Below are 22388 nucleotides of genomic sequence, written 5' to 3' on the forward strand. Positions count from 1 at the left end.
AAAGAACAGAAAGACTTCTCAAACAATAGCAATATAATGATTTTATGAATCCTGATTTAAACAAACTTAAAATTAACCAATAAAGTCCTTGGTTCAAAAAATTTTAAGTATGATAATAGTATTGTAGCCCTGTTTAGAAAATTAAGAGTCTATATCTTACATAATGATATGATGTCTGCAGTTTGCTTTAAAAAAAGATGGAGGGGAGCAGAAGCAGGAAATAAAATGAAACATTAGCCATAGCTGATAACTGCTGAAGTTAAGACTGATACACAAAAGTTTATTTTGCCATTTTCTCTTTCATATAAATTTGAAATTTCCCACAATAAAGCTTTTAAAAAGAAAAGTGCTCCCAATTCCACACATCACTGGAAATACAGCAGTTCACAAATTCAAACACAAACAGGTCTCCTAACATTCCCACATCTTTGAAATCAAGACATGTCTTACAGTGAATGGTGTGTTTAACTGGTAGTTTTTTTCAACGTGATAAATATAAGATGGTGTAATTTAAAAATGATAGCATCTCAAATTCAATGAAAAAGCCCCCAAGATTATAAATACATCCAGTTATCTATCTCTCCTTAGCTAAATCATTATTTGCCTTGTACTGGAAATGAAGAATTCAAAAAAACCTCTTGGCCATCTGAATTTTCTTACTTACTTGGAATTAATTCAGTTACAGTGAGATAAGCATTACAATAATACTTTAGACAATATAAGAATAAAACTAGTTCCTAAATTAGCATTAATGACCGAGAAGATCTGGGGAGCATGGAGCAAGAAGTCTCCCTAAGATGGGGGGGGGGGTTATTATCTTGCCAGGTCTAGAAAATTTATTAAAAACTGAATCTAGTTGACCAGCCTGTCTTGTCTTCATTTTTGAAAAAGGAGTTCCTAAGTACCTACCACTTTAGCACCTCCATAAGTTACTGATTTCAAGTAATCTAAAGGAATACAATAATCTGGCAAGCCTCTGGGCCTCACTGTAGCAGAAAGGCATATAAACAAAATTTACTAACATAATATAAACTTACTGAGGAAGAAAAGAGACAAGAAAGTATTTCTGACAACTGTAATTCTAGAAATGCAATTTTGCAACCACACACTTTAATGGAATCACAAACATAAAACTTTTTTAAAGATGACAATTGACATTGAAAATTTCAAAGATAAAAAGCAAAGGAGAAGACAGGCTTGCCACATTTTTAAAAAATCAATTTATGTCAAGAACACATTATAAATGAAATTAGAAAGGCTTGAGAAATATAAATCTGCCACATGACAATGGTATATTCTTAATAAATAGCTCTTAATATCACAAAAATGATCTATAACCCAATATAAAAATGGGTAAAAGAATGGAAGGGGCCAATAAATACATCCCACAAATGGCTGACCTTATTGGTAACAAAAGAAATTAAAATTATAGATTACCAATCCATAGGTATATAGATTATAAATTAACAAAAAAAAATTAAAATGACAGATTACCAAATTTGGGAAGCTTTTTAAGTAACACTGTCCAGTTCTGGTGCACAAGCAGGATGTGCAAGAATATTCCCAGTTCCAACACTGTCTGGAGCAGTCCTCCTTCACTCCCGTCTTCTCAATATGGCTTCAATCACCCTATTTAAAACTGCACCGCCATCCCCACTCCTCAATTCCCCTTATCTTCTTCTACTTTTCCAACTAACTGCCTAACACACCACATAAGGTACTTACTATGTTCACTGTTTATTCTCTGTCCCAGGACCCCGAGTCATGACCTGAGCCGAAGGCAGCGGCTTAACCCACTGAGCCACCCAGGCGCCCCAAAGAGGTTTTTCTTTCACTGATGTACCAGAGGATGGAAAACTGCTAGGATATTGGAAGGTTAAAAAATTACTTGTTTTTTCTTAAATACAAATTGAATTGAATTTGAATTGAATATGAAAATTCAATTAGTTAATTCCTAATTAAACTATTTAATGTTTCTGGAGAAAACTCTGTTGACAACAAGAATGCAAAAACCTTTATTTATTTATATTTATTTATTCATTTGAGAGCAAGTGAGTGCAGGCACGAGCACAGGGTGAGGGTGAGAGGGAGAAGCAGACTTCCCACTGAGCAGGGAGCCCAAGGATGTGGGGGTTCATCCCAGAACCCTGAGATCATGACCTGAGCCAAAGGCAGACGCTTAACTGACTGAGCCACTCACGCACCCCAAATTTAAAAACCTTTAAAATCTACATACCAGTAATATAACTTCCAAGAATTTATCCTAAGTAAATAATCACTGATGTGAGCAATGGTTGTGATCCAAAAACTTATTTATTTTAGCTGTGAATTGTGAAAAACTGGAAACATACACTAGAACAATGAAAAGGATATGGAATATTTAGTGTTATGAAAAACATGCATGATAATGCTAGCTAGGGAAAAGTATACTCATGATTCCATTTTTGGATGTATATTTAGATATGCTTAATAGGAAATAAATACATGTGTATATATTGCTTAATAAGAGCTAAAATAAATTATGATACAACCAATTAATGGAATGATGGAATGCTAGATGAAGCTACTCAACTGTGCCCTAATACGGATTCATTTCTTCTGTTTTCTTTTTTTTTTTTTAAACTAGGTCTCATGCCCAGCATGAAGCCCAATGTAGGGCTTGAAATCACCACCATGAGAACAAGACCTGCAAGAACTGAATTGAGATCAAGAATCGGATGCTTAACTAGCTAAGCCACCCAGGTGTCCTGATACTGAACCATTTCTAAGCCTTAGTGAAAAAAGGCAGACTTTAAAAAAATAGTAAGGCTACACTATAAGGAAGTGATACAGAATCAATTTCCAAGGTACATTGTAAAGTGTAAAAAGCATCCAACCATTTAAAAAAAATTGTTTCAAGTTTATGTACTCTATTCTCTACTGAATAAAAATGTTAGAAATTTTCCACTATCTTTTCTTCTAAATTTTCAATGTAACAATTAAATCTTTTGGAAAACTAGGAAATAAAGCTGTCTCTCCTTTAACTGCATTGATCAGTGAGTGCTAAAACAAGCAAAAATCACTTTTCCAGTGCAAGTAATTTGACTACTAAATTCATAAAGTTCTTTAACTTCAAAGAAAGTAAAAACTACTGTCCCAACTAACTTCCTAAGCTAAGCAACAAAATTATTAAATATGAAATCCATTCTGGAATCATGTTTCATAAGAAATAATGTCAAAAGCAAACATAAAGGGTGTTACATTATAAAAGCTTATGACAAACAGATAAAGGCACACACCTATTGATATATACATTGAAATTACCAAAAAAACTTGAATGACCAAAGACAGAAAATTGTGCCCTTTTAGAAATATATCCATGAGCCAGTAGGTGCTTAAACTTTAACCCAGGCATCCTGGAGGTACCTTATTTAGAAGCCCAAGTTTGCTCAGTTTCTACCTTGTCTGTCCCTCAGACACATCAGAAGGAACTGTCACTTGAGAGACAGCAATGGTTAGTACCAAGGGCTTTGGGATCCATGAGACCCAGGGTTGAATCCTGGCTTTACACTTTTCTATGGGAGTAATATGGAAAAATCTTAATTTCTTTATCTGTAAAGTAAAACAGAGATTATCATCCACTAGTTAATATTAGTAAATAAGAATACAATGTCTGAGAAAGTGAAATGGAGGCAAAATTCTTCAAATAACAACTAAAAATCTCTAAAGTCAACCTGAAGGAAACACATGCTAGAGAGCACTGAGCTGGAAGGCAGGAGCCCTGGATCCCAGTTTTGACTCTGCTACAACCAGCTCCAGCTCCATGGAATATTATTTCATGTTATGTAGGTTCTAGTTTTAACATCTACAAAAATTAGGAGACTGAAATCCTTCCCACCTGTACTTCCAAAAGTCTCTAAAATTTTTCACTTAAATACTTAATTTTTGTAAATTCTTTTTTATTTTTTTTTATTTTTTTTTTTAAGATTTTTATTTATTTATTTGACAGAGAGAAATCACAAGTAGATGGAGAGGCAGGCAGAGAGAGAGAGAGGGAAGCAGGCTCTCCGCTGAGCAGAGAGCCCGATGCGGGACTCGATCCCAGGACTCTGAGATCATGACCTGAGCCGAAGGCAGCGGCTCAACCCACTGAGCCACCCAGGCGCCCCAATTTTTGTAAATTCTTAATCAGTTTTCATCATGACTCAGCTACTAGTCATAACAATATATAAGACCATAGCCTTAATTAAATTATCCAAAGTCAGATTGCTTTAAGTGGCAAAATTGCAATTCAAACCAGATTTGACTCACTCCAAAGATCAAATTTTTCTTTTTCCAAAGACCAAATTTTATGTCATCCTTCTTTAAAAAAATTTTTTTAGGGGCGCCTGGGTGGCTCAGTGGGTTAAGCCGCTGCCTTCGGCTCGGGTCATGATCTCGGGGTCCCGGGATCGAGTCCCGCATCGGGGCTCTCTGCTCAGCAGGGGGCCTGCTTCCTCCTCTCTCTCTCTCTGCCTACTTGTGATCTCTGTCTGTCAAATGAATAAATAAAACCTTTAAAAAAAATTAAAAAATAAATAAAAATAAAAATGAATTTTTTTTAAACTTTATTTATTTGACAGACAGAGATCACAAGTAGGCAGAGAGGCAGGCAGAGAGTGGGGGGGGAGGGTAGCAGGCTCCCTGCTGAGCAGAGTCCAATGCAGGGCTCCATCTCAGGCCCCTGAGATCATGACCTAAGCCAAAGGCAGGGGCTTAACCCACTGAGCCATCCAGGCGAACCTTATGTCATGCTTCTTCCTCAGACCTTCTCCCTGACGAATCTGGTAACTAGCAGTTTGCCTTTGCAAAACAACTGGAAATCAGGAGTGCAGTCAGGAATCATGGAGCAGAGTCCAGTTACGGGAGTCAGGTGGGGCTTGAACTTCTGACACAGTACTCTAACCAAGTTAATTAGACATTTCAGCTACTTAAAAGAAGTCTGAAGAAACAAACAAACAAAAAATTAAAATTGTCAAGAAAAACTATTAACTGAAAACAAAAACAAAAATAAAGCATCTTTGGGGCCCCTGGGTGGCTCAGGTCATAATCCCGGGGTCCTGGGATTGAGCCAGTAAGTTGAGCTCTCTGCTTGGCAGGGAGCCTGCTTCCCTTTCTCTCTGCTACTTGTGATCTCTGTCAAATAGCTAAATAAAATCTTTAAAAAAAAAAATTAAAAAAAAAGTATCTTTAAAACTGTAAGTAAATGAAGGCTCATTTACATTAAAGTTCAGGAGTTAAAGCTGTACAAGATCAAATAGTCAGTAAAATAACTGCTATGCTATTTAACTGCTTTTGTGCAAGTATACAAATAACAAATTATACACGAGTGAGTTAAGGAGTAACAGATAATCCAAAGCACATACATTCGGCTTTAGAAATAAAGCACATGGTCTAAATAGATAATCCAAAGTAATGAATATCTGGTACTAAAAATATATAATCCAGGGGTGCCTGGGTGGCTCAGGTGGTTAAGCAACTGCCTTGAACTCAGATCATGATCCCAGGGTTCTGGGATGGAGCCCCACATCAGGTTCCCTGCTTGGAGGGGGACCTGCTTCTCCCTCTCCTGCTCCTCATGCTTGTGCTCTCTCTGTCAAATAAATAAATAAAATCTTTAAAAATAAATAAAATTTAAAAAATTAAATAAAAATATATGATCAGGGTGCCTGGTTGGCTCAGTCCGTAGAGCACGTGACTTTTCATCTCAGGGTGGTGAGTTCAAGCCTGACGCTAGGTGTGGAAACTACTTAAAAATAAATAAATAAATAAATAAATACACCCATCTATACTTTCCTCCCAAATTATAGGCTACTCAGGTTGATACAAAATTAATTTCTATGTGGAGAGAGGACAGATCTTTTCTAAACAGTACAGTACATAGTAAAATTATCATCTCCCCACATCAGCAGAAAAGATAACGTTTTATAACACATCTCAACATCTCCACAGGGACTAACAAAACTAAGGCACATACAAAAAAAAAAGAGTAACATTTAAATTCCCACTGCAGACAAGAACCAGGTTAGCTCCTCTGCTGCTTCCATTAAGCCAATGTGGGATTAAAAACTGGTTTTGAAATGATCCACACATGGATAATCAAGAGTCAAACAAACACATGTAGATAAACTCATATTTAAATGTGTAGGTTACCAAGCACTTTACGAAATAAAAAATTTCATAAGACAGTTGATAGAAATGGAACAAGAGGTGAGGTCACCTACCACTTTAGCTCTATTGATAGAAGTCATTATGTGCTCTTCTCAAACATCCGGGAGCCACCAAAAACCACAGAGACACACACCACATCTGGCAGTATCGTTCAGAAAGGTAACCCAGGAAAACCTCAGAAATGCTCGCTTCATCAGCTCAAGAAGAATGAAGCTGTACGCAACTCCACATAAGATCAAGTAAATGGAAAAGTGTCAAGAAAATAATGCATTTATTTTTCTCAACACAAACTGCCTAAAAGACAACTTCCAAGACACCGGGCAATTAAACGTCAGCCCCAGCTAAAAGTTCTTTCGGCTAAGCCTCACTGGCAGAAGCCCTCTACTGGGCGTTTCTAAGATGGGACCAACTTTTGTGTTTCCCACAGTGGCGCTAAACCACGGTTATGCATCCTGCTGATAAACCCGGACATGCGGCACTTTACACACCAAACCAGCCTCGCCGACACCCGTCACTACTGTTAGGCCCACTCCAGAAGGCAATGTGCACTGAGGGCGAGGACTTGAGGTTTTAAGAGGAGAGGAGCGGTAAGAGAAGCCGGTTGTATACACAGTGGTCTGCCCGCACGCTGCAGGGCCGGCGATGCGCCGAGCAGGCTCAGGAAGTTGGCTAACCCAGGGGAAAGCTCCGTGCCCTCCTCGGTAAGCTAGAGCGTGTGGCTGGCAGACCCAAATGCGGAAAATTCATTTAAGAACTCCCTTTCGGCCTACGGTGCAGACGTAGGAGTCCAGTTAAGACTCGGGGAAGCAGGTACGGAAGAAACCAACAGTCCACGAACTGATACTGATCAACCAGCTCCGCCGGGAGGCCCAAACTCGGGGAGCCGTGCCTCCTCTCCGGAGTTGGTGAGCTAAGGCACCGGGCGGGCTCTGGTCCTCCTCCAACAGCCCTTTCCAGCAGGTCCGGGGCTGCTAAGACCCAGGCCTGGCCCTCAGCAACATCGGCTCGGTTCCACAGGGTTCATTGAGTGCGACCCTCCAAGGCCACTCCGAGGCCATGTGGCCGGGGCCGCGCGGTGCCCAAACGCGGCGCACGTTCAAGAGGTGAAACCAGAGGAAAGGAGGTGCGGGAGGAAATCCAAAGAATGGGATGTTGGGGTACAAGACTCACTTCCTTTGGGCTTTGTCCTTCTTGGCCTTGGTCCTTTTCTTTCGGGCCTGGAGCGCAAGCACTGCAGGAGAGAGGGATGGATGAAGGGCGAATGTGGAGGAAAGGAGGCAACCAAGGTGAGGGTGGAGACCCAGCAGGGGCGCGAGGCCCGGGTGCGGGGCCCGCCTGAGGGGCGGCTCTGGGGCGAGCGCCGCGGCTTGGGCGAGGCGGCCGGCCGGGCGGCGGGCGGCCCACGGGGCGCAGAGGAGCGCCCAGGCGGGGTGCGCCGGCGGGGGCTCGGGCCGGGTCAGGGGGCCGGCGGGCGGGGGTCTGTCTGGTTCGCCGAGAGCCCGGCCCTGCAGCTGCCCCAAGGCGCGGGTCGGCCTGGCGGGGAACAAGGGGCGATGACTGCCGGCGCGGAAGGACGCCCCGGCTGAGGGGCGCGGACCCGCAGCCCAGAGGCGGGGGGTGAGGGGCGGCGCCACCTCAGAGGGGGGGCGCCGCACGCCCGGGGACCGGACTGCGGCGGTTAGGCGAAGCTCCAGTGCTGACTCGGGCCTCGCCCCGCCGGCCGTTGCCCCTCGTGGCGGAGGCCGCTCCACCGCTCACCTTTCCGCTCCATGGCGAGACCGGTAACCGCCAGGCGCCTGCGCACTCGAGTGGCGGTGACTCCCGCTCCCGCCGCGGCCCAAAACCAAGCCCGCGCACACCCCGCCCCCCAGGTCCCGCCCCCGCCCCCGCCCCACGACGGCGCGCGCCTGCGCGTTGAGCGCGGAGCCTACCACCTGCTTGCCAGGAGAGGGGGGGGATCTATAGAATCGGGGGCTGGGAGGAGGAAAGAACGCCGAGTGTGAATGCTAAAGAGGTGCTGAGAACCAGCTTGGAAGCCTGGCGGGGTCAGGTTCGTTCTCTCCGCAGGGCGGTTGCCCCTGAGGAAAGGAGAAGAGCGTGGCTTTGAGGGTTCCCTGGGTGGTGGTGAGTCGGTGCTCTGCAGCCCACTGGAGTCCGCCTCAGTTTCCTGGTCTGTAGAATGGACTTAATCAGGCGTGTCCCAGTTTCTTTACTGAACTCTTGTGAGGTTCAGTTCAGATACTATAGAAAGAAAATGAGAGCGGGCGAGATTACAAGTGAGAAAAGAAAGCTGGAGCAGCACCAAAAAGTGCCTGGAAAGAAGGAGCCTGTGAACTTACCTTCATTCTAAAAGTGAAGACCTTAAATAAATAAATTTTTAAAACGTGAAACCTTAAAACTGAATTTTCTCTTAAAGTTTCACGTTTATATGAAGGCTCTAAAGGAAGGAAGGGGAAGAATAAAATCAGTGTTTTCTCATTTTACCACTTTATCATCTTTTTAGTACATGATAAATATAGTTGTAGCATGTGTTTATACTTTTCTAAGTGCATTATTTCATTTGATATTTATGACAGCTTAAAAGCAAAATATTACCTCCACTAAGAAACTGAAAGTTGGAGGGATGTGCCCCCAATTTTGGGGGTCCTGATCCAGTGATTCCATCAGCAAACCCATATTGTAAGGCAAGGTTAGCAAAGATTTTCTGTAAAGGGCCATATAGTAAACATTAAGGCTTGTGGGCCATTAAGATCTCTCTCAGCTCTTCAAATCTGCCCCTGGAGTTCAAATGGAAAATAGAAAACAGGGGCTGTGTTCCAATAAACTTTGTTTATGGTCCCTGAAATTTGCATTTCATGTAATTTTCACATGTCATAAAATACTATTCTTCTGTTAATCTTTTTCAACTATTTCAATCATTCTTGGCTCAGGTATTAGTTTGCCAACCTCTGTTGTAAAGTACTAAAGCTGGACAGTGGGTAAGCTTTGAAGACCCTTGCCCTAGAAGAAGTTAGACTCTATGGGGGAAGACAGACAAGTAATTAACTGACTGAGAAAGGAAGATGAAAGTGTAATAGTACTACACAAGTGAAGCATGAGGGCTTGGGCGGGATTTTATTGAGCAAAATAAGTAATCAAATTCAGCCAGGGGAGGAGGCAGCTTTTGAACTGGATCTTGGGAAATGTGTAGGGTTTCCGTAGGTGGAGAAAGACATTAGGCATTCCTGCATGAGAAAATCAGTTGAGCAAAAAGGCACAGATTTGGAAACGTAAGGGTGGGGGCGGGGCTGGTAATGACTGAAGTGGATCCAGTGGAACGTGATGCCAGAAATGCAGGTTGGCTGAATTTGAAATTTAGGTAATTAATATCTATTGCATGGAACCTGAATGATAGCATTTCTGGACATATTGCAAAAGAGGATAGCACCTTGTTGGCCAAGGAAAACTGCATCCCAGTTTCCTCTCCACTCTACTTAAGAACAAAGGGAGAGTTGGGGCAGACAGTGAGGGTTCTGCTAGCTCAGGAAAACCTCCAGTGATTTAGAAAAGACAGGAGAGCTGTGGTGGCTGATAAGAAATCCCAGAATTGGCAAAGTACTCTCCACAAGAAGGTAAACTCTATGAAGGTAGGAATCCTGTTTGGATTTTTCTTGAGGTATCCTTAGTGCCTAGCATAGTATCCAGCACCTAGGAGGTGCTTAAATATTTGTCTGATCAAAGAATAAATGATGTGCAGTTTATGAGAAAGTTCTGGACGAGAGGGAGAAAACACTGAGCCGGACAACGTGAAACTGTGCTAATAACCCAAATGCGATACTGCAGATTCATTAAGAAGGAAATAAGTTTGGGGCGCCTGGGTGGCTCAGTGGGTTAAAGCCTCTGCCTTCGGCTCAGCTCATGGTCTCAGGGTCCTGGGATCCAGCCCCACATCTGGCTCTCTGCTCAGCAGGGAGCCTGCTTCCTCCTCTCTCCCTGCCTGCCTCTCTGCCTACATGTAATCTCTGTCTATCAAATAAATAAAATCTTTAAAAAAAAAAGAAGGAAATAAGCTTAAATTGGCATGAATTCTTCATACCTATTCTGGCTTTGAGTGATCACTGCTTCTTTCCCTAAGAGCTTATTGTTTAATAACTCATTCGAGAATTTTTCCAGAGTCATTATCAAGTTCACTGGATTGAGTTCCCTCAATTGACCATTTCTCAGACCTTTTTTGTTTTTTTCCCCTTTCTCTCAGCATGTTCAGTTCTCCACACTTTTTCTAAAATCTGTATAGTTGTTCATCTGAGCTAGTCCCCCCCTCCCATTCTAAAGTAAGAAACTGCTCAGTCAGTTAAGCATCTGCCTTGGGCTCAGGTCATGATCCCCAGGTCCTGGAATGGAGTCCTGCATCAGGTTCCTTGCTCAGCTGCGAGCCTGCTTCTCCCTCGGCCTGTTGCTCCCCTTGCTTGTGCTGTTTCTGACAAATAAAATTTTAAAAAAAAAGAAAGAAAGAAAACCCCAGATGAACATAGGAGGAAAAAAAAAAAGAAAGGCAAACCAGGAAACAGACTCTTAATTATAGAGAACAAACAAAGTTACTGAAGAGGAGGTGGGCAGGGGGTTTGGTTAGGTGGGTAATGGGTGATAAGAAGTATACTTGTGATGAGCCCTGGGTATCGTATGTAAGTGATGAACTACTGAAATCTACATCTGGAACTGATATTACACTGTATTTTAACTAACTGGGATTTAAATAAAAACTTGAAGAAATAAAAAAATAAATAAAGCCTCTGCCTTTTTTGTGCTTCTTACTTTAAACATAACTTTAAAAATCACTCCCCACCCTCTCATCCCCAATTTTACAGGGCTTGTCCCATTCTGGATTTCATCGTTCCTCTTCAAGTGGTGAAGCATGCATATCTCTCTTGCACAACTGTTTTTCTCAAGTTCTTTTAAAAGTAGAATTATTTGGAAAACTGTTCAGGAGCAGTGTCAGAATATAATTTCTGAAAAGATCCCATTCCCTGTGAGCTAATTTATTTATTTATTTTTATAATTTTTAAAAAAGATTTTATTTATTTATTTGACAGACAGAGATCACAAGTAGGCAGAGAGGGAGGCAGAGAGAGGAGGAAGCAGGCTCCCCGCTGAGCAGAGTCTGATGCAGGGCTCCATCCCAGGACCCGGGATCATGACCTGAGCCGAAGGCAGAGGTTTTAACCCACTGAGCCCCCCCAGGTGCCCCATGTGAGCTAATTTATTAAGACTTCCCTGGGACAGTCCCCTAATGCTTCTTGGAAGTTTCTGAAATTTGATCACCTAAAGTTTAGGACACATGTTTCATCAAACCCAACATTCTCTGCTTTGGTTACCACAAACTCTTAACACTTTGTCCTAAGTTTTGATCTGAATTAAATAAAAAAATATCATTTACCTTTTATGGCTTCCCTTTTGTCTTGTGAGGTGAAATGGACAGCAGAACAAAATGAATATATATCGGATGCTTTACTTTTCAGATTCCCAGTAGATGTCTGCACAATTGAATAACCCCAAAAGAATTTTTTGTGAAGTTATATTGAGAAAACAATTATATCCTAGGTTGGAGTTTCAAGAAACACATGGCACATTCAACAGAAAAATTGAAGATAACTGAATGAAGGGATTGAGGTGTGGGTAGGGTTAAGGGAAACCAAGAAGGAATGGTGAGGCGTCCAAGGACTATCAATGTGGGAGTCCTTACTACCCCTAGGCCTGAAAGGACAAGGGGTGGAGATGTTAACCAGAACCCCGTAATACCTTGTATTAGTCTGCTTAGGGTTACCATAACAAAGTATCACAAATTCTGTGGTTTAAACAACAGCAATTTATTGTCTCGTGGTTCTGAAGGCTAGAAATCCAGGTGTCAGCAGGGGTGGTTCCTTCTGGGGCCCGTGAGGGAAGGATCTGTCCTCTTTCCTTGGCTTGTAGAGGATTCTGTGCCTCTTTATATTTTCTTCCTTCTATGTGTGTCTCAGTCTGTGTCCAAATTTCCCCTTTTCATAAGGACATCTGTCATAATGGATTACGACGCTTTCTAATGATCTCTTTTAACTTCTAATTCTTCTAATTTCTCTTTATTTTTTAAAAAAATTTATTTATTTGTCAGAGAGAGAACAAGAGCACAAGCAGAGGGAGCAACAAGCTGAGGGAGAAGCAGGATCCCTGCTGAGCAAGGAGCCTGATGTAGGACTTGATCCTAGGACCCCAAGATCATGACCTGAGCTCAAGGTGGCCACCCCCGGTGTCCCTCTCTTTAACTTTAACCTTTGTAAAGATCCTATGTCCAAATAAGGTCACTTTCTGAAGTACTGGGGGTTAACACTCCGATATATCTTATATTGGTGAGAGGGGGTGGAGGGGACACAATCCAACCCCTATCAGAATTGTAGTGATAAGAAAGATCTGCTGGATGGCAGCTGTGCCCTTTGATAAAAGGACACAACCACTGTCCGGCAGGGAATTAAATGCCCAATTTCTTACTCCTCTCATCCTCTCAGGCCATCTAGTGCCCCTCACTGAATGAACAAACTGGAAGTAAGAAGGCAAGGGTGCATGGGTGATGCGGTCCGAGCAACCCAACCTCCCAGGGCACAAAGAGGGTGGAGAAGGGTGGAGGGTTCATCTGGAGGGGCAAACAGACTATCCAGCACAGCCTGTCTGGGAAGTCTACAGGATACACCCAAAGTGGCTAGCACTTTTCAAGCAAATAAGCCAGCCTTTTGGACTCCCTGGAAAGGCTTGAGAACAGAAGCTGCTTGGAGATAACCCCCTTTTTGGCTCCCCCCCCCCTTCTTCCTCCTTTATAAAGCCTAAGCTTCAAAAAGAAATAGTGCTGGAGTAAAGGGTTGGGGAGAGTAGGGAGAAGAGATAAAAGAATAAAAACCTTGGCTTGGTGGAATGGGAAACTAAGTAAGTTCTTTGAGGTCTCAGCTCTCTGTCCTTTTGGATCTCTGCCAACAGCAGGAAAGTTGAGAGAGAAAGGAGATTCTCTAGCAATGGGCAGGTCCCAGACACTGGGGGTTCTAGTGGTAGGGAGAGCCCTTGCTCTGCTCCCTGCGTGCTCAGGGAGACAGCAGGTGTTGTAAACTGAAATGAGCTGATCATGTCCAACTCTGCATTCTTTTTTGTCGGTACCCATACCTGCCAGAGAAGTCGAAAGCAATGAGGAGTTGCCAGCTTCTCATCTTCACTCCCAAAATATAAAGAAAAATGTTGCACACTAAAACCGGCCACACACATGCAACCTTTGTTAAACATTGATTAGCAGGCGGGCACAAAACAGCTCCTATGACTGTGTAAGCTCTTTGATGTCTCTCTGGCCTTTTGGATGCTCTGGCCATTGCAAGAATGTTTTACTCAAGGTGGGATAACAGTATCACCGAGGCAGGACTCTGTCACCCGCAGAGCTGGCAGCAGGGAACCAGAGATGGAGTCTCCTTTATAATTTGTTATGCTGTTCCAATCCTGATCAACACCAGAGGCATCATCGGAAGCAGGTTTCCATTCGTGAAATGCGTTGCCTATTAATTTGTGTAATGGATGTTATTAAAAAAAAAAAAAAAGCTGCCGTTGGCGGAATTTGCATTAATCAATGACCCTGAACTCCTTTGTCGAAGCTGCCTTGTGATCAGAATGTTTACAAACCACTCCTGGCATGGGAATCACAGATTAGAATGTAAGCCGCACCTGGATGTTAACTATAAGTAACTAGCACCTACAAGTGTTATCCGGTCTTTGTCAGAAGTTTTCATATGCCCAATTATTTTATTTTGAAAAAATGGATTTGTTTCTTGAAAAATGCCAATTGAAGAAAAAAAATGTGGAAGTCCAACACTAGAGAAATGGTTACCAAAGTTTTATAGCACATCCCCTCTAGGTGAGTTGACGAAACAGGGACCTAGGGACTCCTTTTTAAGGTTCTGTTAAGTACCAGAAGAACCACCTAGAAGGTCTATCTAGAGATGGATCTATAGGATCGATCTTTCCTTGATAACCTGGGGGAATCCTGAATTTTTTTTTTAAAGATTTTATTTATTTATTTCAGAGAGAGAAAGGGAGAGCATGAGAGGGAAGAAGGTCAGAGGGAGAAGCAGACTCTCCGTGGAGCTGGAAGCCCGATGTGGGACTCCATCCTGGAACTCCAGGATCATGAGCTGAGCCAAAGGCTGTTGCTTAACCAACTGAGCCACCCAGGTGCCCCCAAAATATTTTAAGGCAAATTATAAACATCATGAGGTGGAAGCCAGGACAAGGTGCTCTGTTATACTAAATATGTTCAAGGGGTGATGAAGACTTGGACCAGAAAAACAATGGACTGGAGCTCAAAGTATTTTCCCTATTTTCTGAGCAGTTCATAAACCTCCCAGGCTCTTATGGGACCCCAGGGAGAGGGAGTACATAATGACAGGTATTTAATTTCTCCAGCTTGGTCCCAGGATGAGACCGAAGGCAGGTAGGAAATACATAGAAATGGCTTACACAGTTGAATTCTGATTTCTACCTGCTGTGCAATGTTGAATCTGTTTTGCTTTTCCTTCTTTCTGTCTACCATGCTCACCCTCGTGATGAACATTTATTGAGGACTCACTCACCTTTAGACCAGGGCTATGAGAAGGAGAGAAGGAAAAAACCAACGCCTTGCCCTATGGGACTTAATAGCTAACTCATGGAATAATTACTGTTTACTAGACACTATTGTCCCTCAGCTGTCACACACTACCAAATAGGCGTTATTATCATCATCCGTGGCAGATAAGGAAACTGAGGCAGAGCCAAGGTCATCCAAGCTAGTCAGAGGAGGGGTTTTGAATCTGGGCAGTAGGGCTCTTGAATCCACACTCTTGGCCACACACCCGTGTGTGTATATCACCTGTCTCATTTAGTGGGGGATGGACATATAGATAAATAATTCACACAGTGTATAATGGTAGAAGCACAGGGTACCATGGGAACACACACAACAAGGCCCACTTAGCTCAGGGTCTGAAGAACGGTGTCTTTCCTGAATGAGATGACACCTGGACAGTGTTGGGGATCATGAATATGTGTCAGCTGGGAATAGAAGAGAGTGGAAAGGAAACTCCAGATAAGACAGTACGGTGTTGGGGAGTGGAGCAGGGGAGGCATAGACACCATAGAATCACTGGGGAGAATGAAATGCAAGGGGGGAGATGGGAGAGAGTTCATTCCTCAGATACTTGTTGGGCCTCTTCTATGGGTAGGACTACAGCAAGGATAGAGCCTCTGAGGAGCTTGAACTTGAACTTTCAAACATTTTGCTCCCTTACCCACTGAAATAACTTTTAAACTACCACCATGCAGAACATTTAACGGACTAGAAACAGAAGGGTACTTTCTCAATCTGATAAAAATCATCTATGAAAACCCCACAGCTAACATCATATTTAATAGTAAGAGATTGAATGTCTTACTATTAGGGGACAAGACTGTCCCCTAGGATCAGGGATAAGACAAGGATGTCCATTCTCACTCCTTCTATTCCGTAGTATACTAGAAGTATCAGCCAGGGTCACTAGGCAAGAAAATGAGGTAAGAGCATACAAATTGCAAAGGAAATTGATACTTTGAAATAAAAGTGTTACATCAGCTTTGAATGTCAATCTGATACCCACCAACACTCATTAATATATGTGTGGGAGGCTGCAATAAGGCTTGAGAGGAGGACCAAGCCAGGCCCTGACTTTGCCTCATTTAAAGTCCGAATAACCTAACAAAAGGTTTAAGACAGGAAAAGTTGAGTAGCACTGAGAAAGGGTCTGTGCTATGTGTTGTGTGCTCGCCTACGTGACTTCCCACATGCTTGCTAAACAGATGAGAACAATTTGGTTGGGGTCATAAGTTCGTTGCTGGTCCTTGCTGCCCTAGTACAGCCCATAAATTACTTTCAGGTTTGCTGTATCAATACAGAACAATCATACTGGCATCAGCCATTTGGCATCACGAGGTCTGCTTATAGTTAAATGTGAAACTTATTATGGGAACGTGTGGTTGTTTAACTAGACACAGATGTATTACTTCTCCTATTATCACTATTTATATGGCCTTAATGCTTTGAATAAACTTAGCACTGTTGGACATCCTCCTCAGTGCTCCTCCTGCTCCCATCTCTCTGCTTCTCGAGTTCTTTTCTTCATCCTCTTACCCTCACATTCCTGGTTGATTTGTCGCGCCAGCCGTGACATATATGTAAAAAAAAAAGGAAAATCACTTTGTTAACTACAAGAAAGTTTACATTGTTCCTTTGTCTCCTTGAAGTTGTGTTTCTAGTCCATTTTACTGTCACAGAAATTTATTCTCAAGTGATGTCATTTTATGCTTTCAAGTATTTATTGAAAGATGAGAATAAGGGTGCCTGGGTGGCTCAGTGGATTAAAGCCTCTGACTTCAGCTGGGTCATGATCCCAGGGTCCTGGGATAGAGCCCTGCATCGGGCTCTCTGCTCAACAGGGAGCCTGCTTCCTCCTCTCTCTGTGCCTGCCTCTCTGCCTACTTGTGATCTCTGTCTGTCCAATGAATAAATAAAATATTAAAAAAAAAAAGAAAGTTGAAAATAGAGCTACCCTATGACCCAGCAATTGCATTACTGGGTATTTACCCCAAAGATACAAATGTAATAATCTGAAGGGGCACCTGCACCCCAATGTTCATAGCAGCAGTGTCCACAATAGCAAAACTATGGAAAGAGCCCAGATGTCCATTGACAGATGAATGGATAAAGAAGACGTGGTGTATATATACAATGGAATATTTCTTGGCCATCGAAAAGAATGAAATCTTGCCATTGACAATGACGTGACTGGAACTAGAGGGAATTATGCTAAGTGAAATAAGTCAATCAGAGAAACAATTATCATATGATCTCACTCATAGGCAGAATTTAAGAAACAAGGCAGAGGAGCATAGGGGAAGGGAGGGAAAAATAAAACAGATGAAATCAGAGAGGGAGATAAACCATAAGAGACTCTTAGCTATGGAGAACAAACTGAAGGTTGCTGGAGGGGAAGTAGGTGGCGGGGGGTTGGGTAACTGAGTGATCGACATTAAGGAGGGCACATGATATAATGAGCACTGGGTGATACATGCAACTGATGAGTCACTGACCTCTACCACTGAAACAATAAATTATATAATAAACTATATGTTAATTAATTGAATTTAAATGAAAGAAAAGGGAGGTATGAGTCAGGAATAAAATCTCACCTGTGGGGCACCTGGGTGGCTCAATGGGTTAAAGCCTCTGACTTCAGCTCAGGTCATGATCCCAGTGTCCTGGGATCGAGCCTCGCATCGGGCTCTCTGCTTGCCAGGGAGCCTACTTCCACATCTCTCTCTCTGCCTGCCTCTCTGCCTACTTGTGATCTCTGTCTGTCAAATAAATAAGTAAATATCTTAAAAAAAGAATCTCACCTGGACAATAAAAGAACTATAAAATATTGGAGTTGGAAATAAATTCCAAATGATTTACAATGAGAAAAAAAAGGTCTTTATTGATCATCCCATCATATTTCTCTACCACATAAATGTGCATTTACATTGAAATTTAATTTTAAAAAAATTTTTAAAAAATATTTTACTTATTTTAGAGAGAGAGAACATGAGTGAGAGAGAACGGAAGAGAAAATCTGAAGCAGACTGAACTGAGTGCAGAGCCTGATGCAGGACTTGATCCCACAATCTCGTGACCTGAGCCTAAATCAAGAGTCAGACACTTAACCAACTGAGCCACCCAGGTATTCCTGAAATTTAATTTCTAAAAACATTTCCTGAGATCACAATCTTCTAAAAACTTTCTTACTTGTTGTTACAAGTATTCTTATTGCAGGATTAATCAAAAAACATATGATGTAATTTCCTGATAAATAAAATGTTGTTGCAAATGCATCTCAGTAGAACAGTAGGTGATTTTTCTCGACAAGTCCTGCATCATTCCATTTGTACTTCTTTTAGTAGTGGTCAAGAAAACTGGCCCATATGAAACCAGTAGATGGGAATAGAAAGAGTTCTGCTATAGTAATAGAATGCTCAGAGTTCTTTTGGAACTCTTTTCAAATAATTTGCCAAAGATCATGCAGTAATCGCCACCAAAGCTTATTTTAATCCCTCATCAGCTGACAATTTCAGGAGGTCCTTATTCAATTTTGTCAAAATCAAATAATGGGAAACCATCTGACTTGCAGAAAGATGTGTTACCCAGTCATTCAAGTATTTAGTTTCTCAACCCAGACACCAGCATTTCAATATGACCCTTTGTTTGGACCCCTGAAAGGAAGTCAGTGTCTGGGACAAAGGTTGCCAGGTACTAGGGGGCTTGTGTTTTTCCATGAGAATTTACAACACGTAAAGTCCTTCTTTTCTAATAAAAGAAAAATACACCTGTCTGAATTAATCCTTGCAAAATGCCCTTTTCCTCCTGGCTCAGATTTAGCTCCAAAATGGCATTTGATTACATAGCATGCAGGCCCCGTGAAACCACACTCAACATTTTTTGATACATTTGATCTGTACTTGGCTTCTACAGAGGATAAAGTAGATAAAGGTAGAGGGAGAAGGTGGCTAGTATTGGGGAAGGGGTTGACACTCCTCCCAATGCACAAATACATACACTGAAGCCGCTGCACAGGGTAATTCTTTATATTAACTGGGAACAAAGTTATTACCTCATGGAACGCCTGAAACAAGTGGGAACCATTTTGCCATTTCACAACTAGCCAAGCTAGTTGTGACTCAGAAGAGGACACAACCAACCTGTCTTGCGGTCACGTAGGCAGAAAGGACGTCAGGTATCTGGAGGCACCTGTGCCCATGTTAACCGACTGGGAGCTTGGGAAGTCTATCCACCCACTGATTACATACCCTGCCTCAAGTCTGATTTGCTTCCGACTACAGGAAATCCCCGTTGCTGGAGAGCGATGGGCCACTACAAAGTGAAAGCCCTTCTTGAAGGGAAGGTTGCCGGAACATTTTTGTTCAGGGACTCTGCACAAGAGGACTACCTCTTCTCTGTAGCTTCTGCCCCTATGGCAGATCCCTTCGTGCCCAGATTGAGCAGCGGAAACACAGTTTTGATGCTAATGACCTGTGTATGTTTCGCGCCCCTGCTGTAACAGGACGCTTGGAACATTTAAAAGATCCAAGTTCTTGCATGTATTTTGAACCACTGTTTCCTGTATCACCAGACAGGACTTTCCCTTTCAGCCTGCCATTATCTGCCATGCAGTAATCCGCAGACGAACTACATGTAATGGAATTGATGGGCTTCCTTTATCATTAATGTTACAGAATTTTAAAAAGAGTATCCTTATAGGAGCGCCTGGGGAACCCCGTGGGTTGAGTGTCAGACTCTTGGTTTTGGCTCAGGTCCTGATCTCAGTGTCCTGAGATTGAGCCCTCGGCAGGCTCTGGCTCTGTGCCCAGCGGTGTCTGCTACAAATTCTCTCTTCTACTCCCTGTATCACTCCCCTGCTTGCACTCAATACATCTTAAAAAAAAAAAAAAAAAAAAAAAAAAAGGAGGGGGCACCTCGGTGGCTGAGTGGGTTAAAGCCTCTGCCTTTGGCTCAGCTCATGATCCCAGGGTCATGGGATCGAGCCCCGCATCTGGCTCTCTGCTCAGCGGGGAGCCTGCTTCCTCCTTTCTCTCTGCCTGTCTCTCTGCCTGCTTGTGATCTCTGTCAAATAAGTAAAAAAAATCTTAAAAAAAAAACCAACCCAATTCTTAAAAAAAAAAAAAAAAGTATCATTATAAACAAAAAGTTAAGAGAGAACTCTGCTGTTCTCAAAGGGCATTAACTAGATCCACTTTTCTGTGCCCCAGAGAGTCTACCGACAATAAGCACACATATCACCTTTAGGCTTTTTCAGCACAATATATAAGCATAGTGTGAGTATCTGCCAGATGTGACCTGCTGTTACTTAGATAAGTGTGGTGCCTATTGAGACAACAGAGGAGCTACAGGTACAGGCATTCAGTAGGGCTACAAAAATATTTTGCCGATTTAACTAACAGTTTGGTTTTTAATGTTTGTGGTAGTTGAGTGAGGTAATTCCGGGACATTTGCGAAGAAGAATTCTATTTCTTACCGAAGAGTGAATTATTAATATTGGAGGAGTGTTTCAACGGAATGACTCATTTTTAAGTTTGTTTTATTAAGAATTTTTCTATAAACTTTTGAAAGCAGCGCTGCTTGGAGTTCTGTAAATTAAGCACTGGAAGTCTAAAAAATAATAAACCATCTTCCTTTTAGAAAAAGTGCAGTTTTCTGGCCACAAGGGCATAGTAGAGTTCATTTACATGTTGGTATAGTTTATGTTTGGTCTCCCTGCCTGTTCTTCAAAAGGTACTGTTTATAAACCAGGTTTTATAAATAATAGTTCTAAAATTTCAGATTTATTAAGTTGGTAGTAAAATTGTATTGATAGGTTAGGTATGAATAGTTGAGTGAGTGCTTTAACTCAAAACAGACATTTGAGACCCCATTGCTGCTCCGAGCCACTTACGCCAGCCAGCCTCGGCCAACCCCACCATGGTGTTCTTTGACATCACTGGTTAGGGTGAGCCTTTGGGCCCTCTCTCCTTTGAGCTGTTGGCAGACAACTTTTGGGCTCTGAGCACTGGGGAGAAAGGATGTGGTTATAAAGTTTCCTGCTTTCACAGGACAGTTCAGGGATTGTTGGGCCGGGGTGGTGACTTCATGGCCATAATGGCACTGGCAGGGAGTGCATCTATGGGGAGAAATTTGATGATGAGAATTTCTTCATAAGCTCGTGGGTCCTGGCATCTTGTCCAGGGCGAATGCTGGACCCCAACATAAACACTTTCCAGTTTTTCTTCTGCACTGCCTACACTGAGTGGCTGGAAGGCAAGTCGTAATCTTTGGCAAGGTGGAAGAGGGCAGGAATATCATCATGGAAGCCATGGTGAGCTTTGTTTGGGTCCAGGATGGCAAGACCAGCAAGAAGATCACCTTTGCAGACTGCGGACAAATCTAATACATTTGACTTGTGTTTTCTCTTAAATACCAGACCATTCCTTCTATAGCTCAGGAGTGCACCCTTCACCCCCATCTGCTCGAAATATCCGATAATCTTTGTGCTCTCACTGCAGTTCTATGGGTTTCATGTTTTCCTTGCTCCCCTCCAATTCCTTGCTGAATTAAGTTTATGATTATGAAATAAAAACTAAACAACAATAAGACACACAAAAAACCCAGACATTTGGAATAGCTGCTGCAATGTAATTCTGTGTGTGATTTTTTTTTTTTTTAAGATTTATTTACGAGAGAGAGAGAAGGAGTGGGGTGTAGGAACAGAAGCAGAGGGACAAGCAGACTCTGCAGTTGAGCATGAGTCCAACTAAGGGTTGGATATTGATCTCAGGACCTTGAGATCATGACCTGAGTCAAATTAAGAGTCAGACGATCATCTGCACCACCCAGGCACAACCCCCGCCCCCAGTGTGTGACTTTTAAGTTGACAGGTGCAGTCTAATCATTGATTCCCATCCTGAGCTCCTATTCCCACGATGAGTTTATGAATCAAGACGAAAGTGAGACTAGAAGATGGCCAAACAAGTCAGATAATAGTAATGACAGTGGCCACTGATGTTGAGATTATTGTTAAACTGTAATTAATAATTTGGATGGCAATATTTCTCTTTGCTATAAACTCCCATAGCCAAGTTGCTTAAGTACAATCTATAGAACTTCAGTACAGTTAATTTTTCAGAGAAAATCTGAAATCTAAATTGCAGATTTAAAGGCACTCTATGCCCTATGACCCAGCAATTGCACTACTGGGTATTTACCCTAAAGATACAAACGTAGTGATCCAAAGGGGCACGTGCACCCAAATGTTTATAGCAGCAATGTCTACAATAGTCAAACTATGGAAAGAACCTAGATGTCTATCAACAGATGAATGGATCAAGAAGATGTGGTATATATACACAATGGAATACTATGCAGCCATCAAAAGAAATGAAATCTTGCTATTTGCGACAACATGGATGGAACTAGAGCGTATCATGCTTAGCGAAATAAGTCAAACGGAGAAAGACAACTATCATATGATCTCCCTGATATGAGGAAGTGGAGATGCAACATGGGGAGTTAAGGAGGTAGGAGAAGAATAAATGAAATAAGATGGGATTAGGAGGGAGACAAA

General features: G+C 42.3%; 1 protein-coding gene and 1 pseudogene across 1 annotated transcript in view; one reads left to right on the forward strand and one right to left on the reverse strand.

The window, feature by feature from the left end:
- SRPK1 (SRSF protein kinase 1) overlaps positions 1-8080 on the reverse strand; it is an 80419-nt gene extending 72339 nt beyond the window's left edge. Inside the window, 2 exon segments of the mRNA XM_045074773.1 lie at positions 7360-7882; positions 7885-8080. Coding sequence (XP_044930708.1) covers positions 7360-7882; positions 7885-7960 — 599 coding nt within the window. The 5' untranslated portion in view covers positions 7961-8080.
- Positions 8081-18408: 10328 nt separating this feature from the next.
- Positions 18409-21096, forward strand: LOC101672584 (annotated as a pseudogene).
- Positions 21097-22388: the final 1292 nt, after the last annotated feature.

The sequence above is a fragment of the Mustela putorius genome, unplaced genomic scaffold (assembly GCF_011764305.1).
Source record: "Mustela putorius furo isolate JIRA1106 unplaced genomic scaffold, ASM1176430v1.1 tig00000135_pilon_pilon_pilon, whole genome shotgun sequence".
NCBI lineage: Eukaryota > Metazoa > Chordata > Mammalia > Carnivora > Mustelidae > Mustela > Mustela putorius.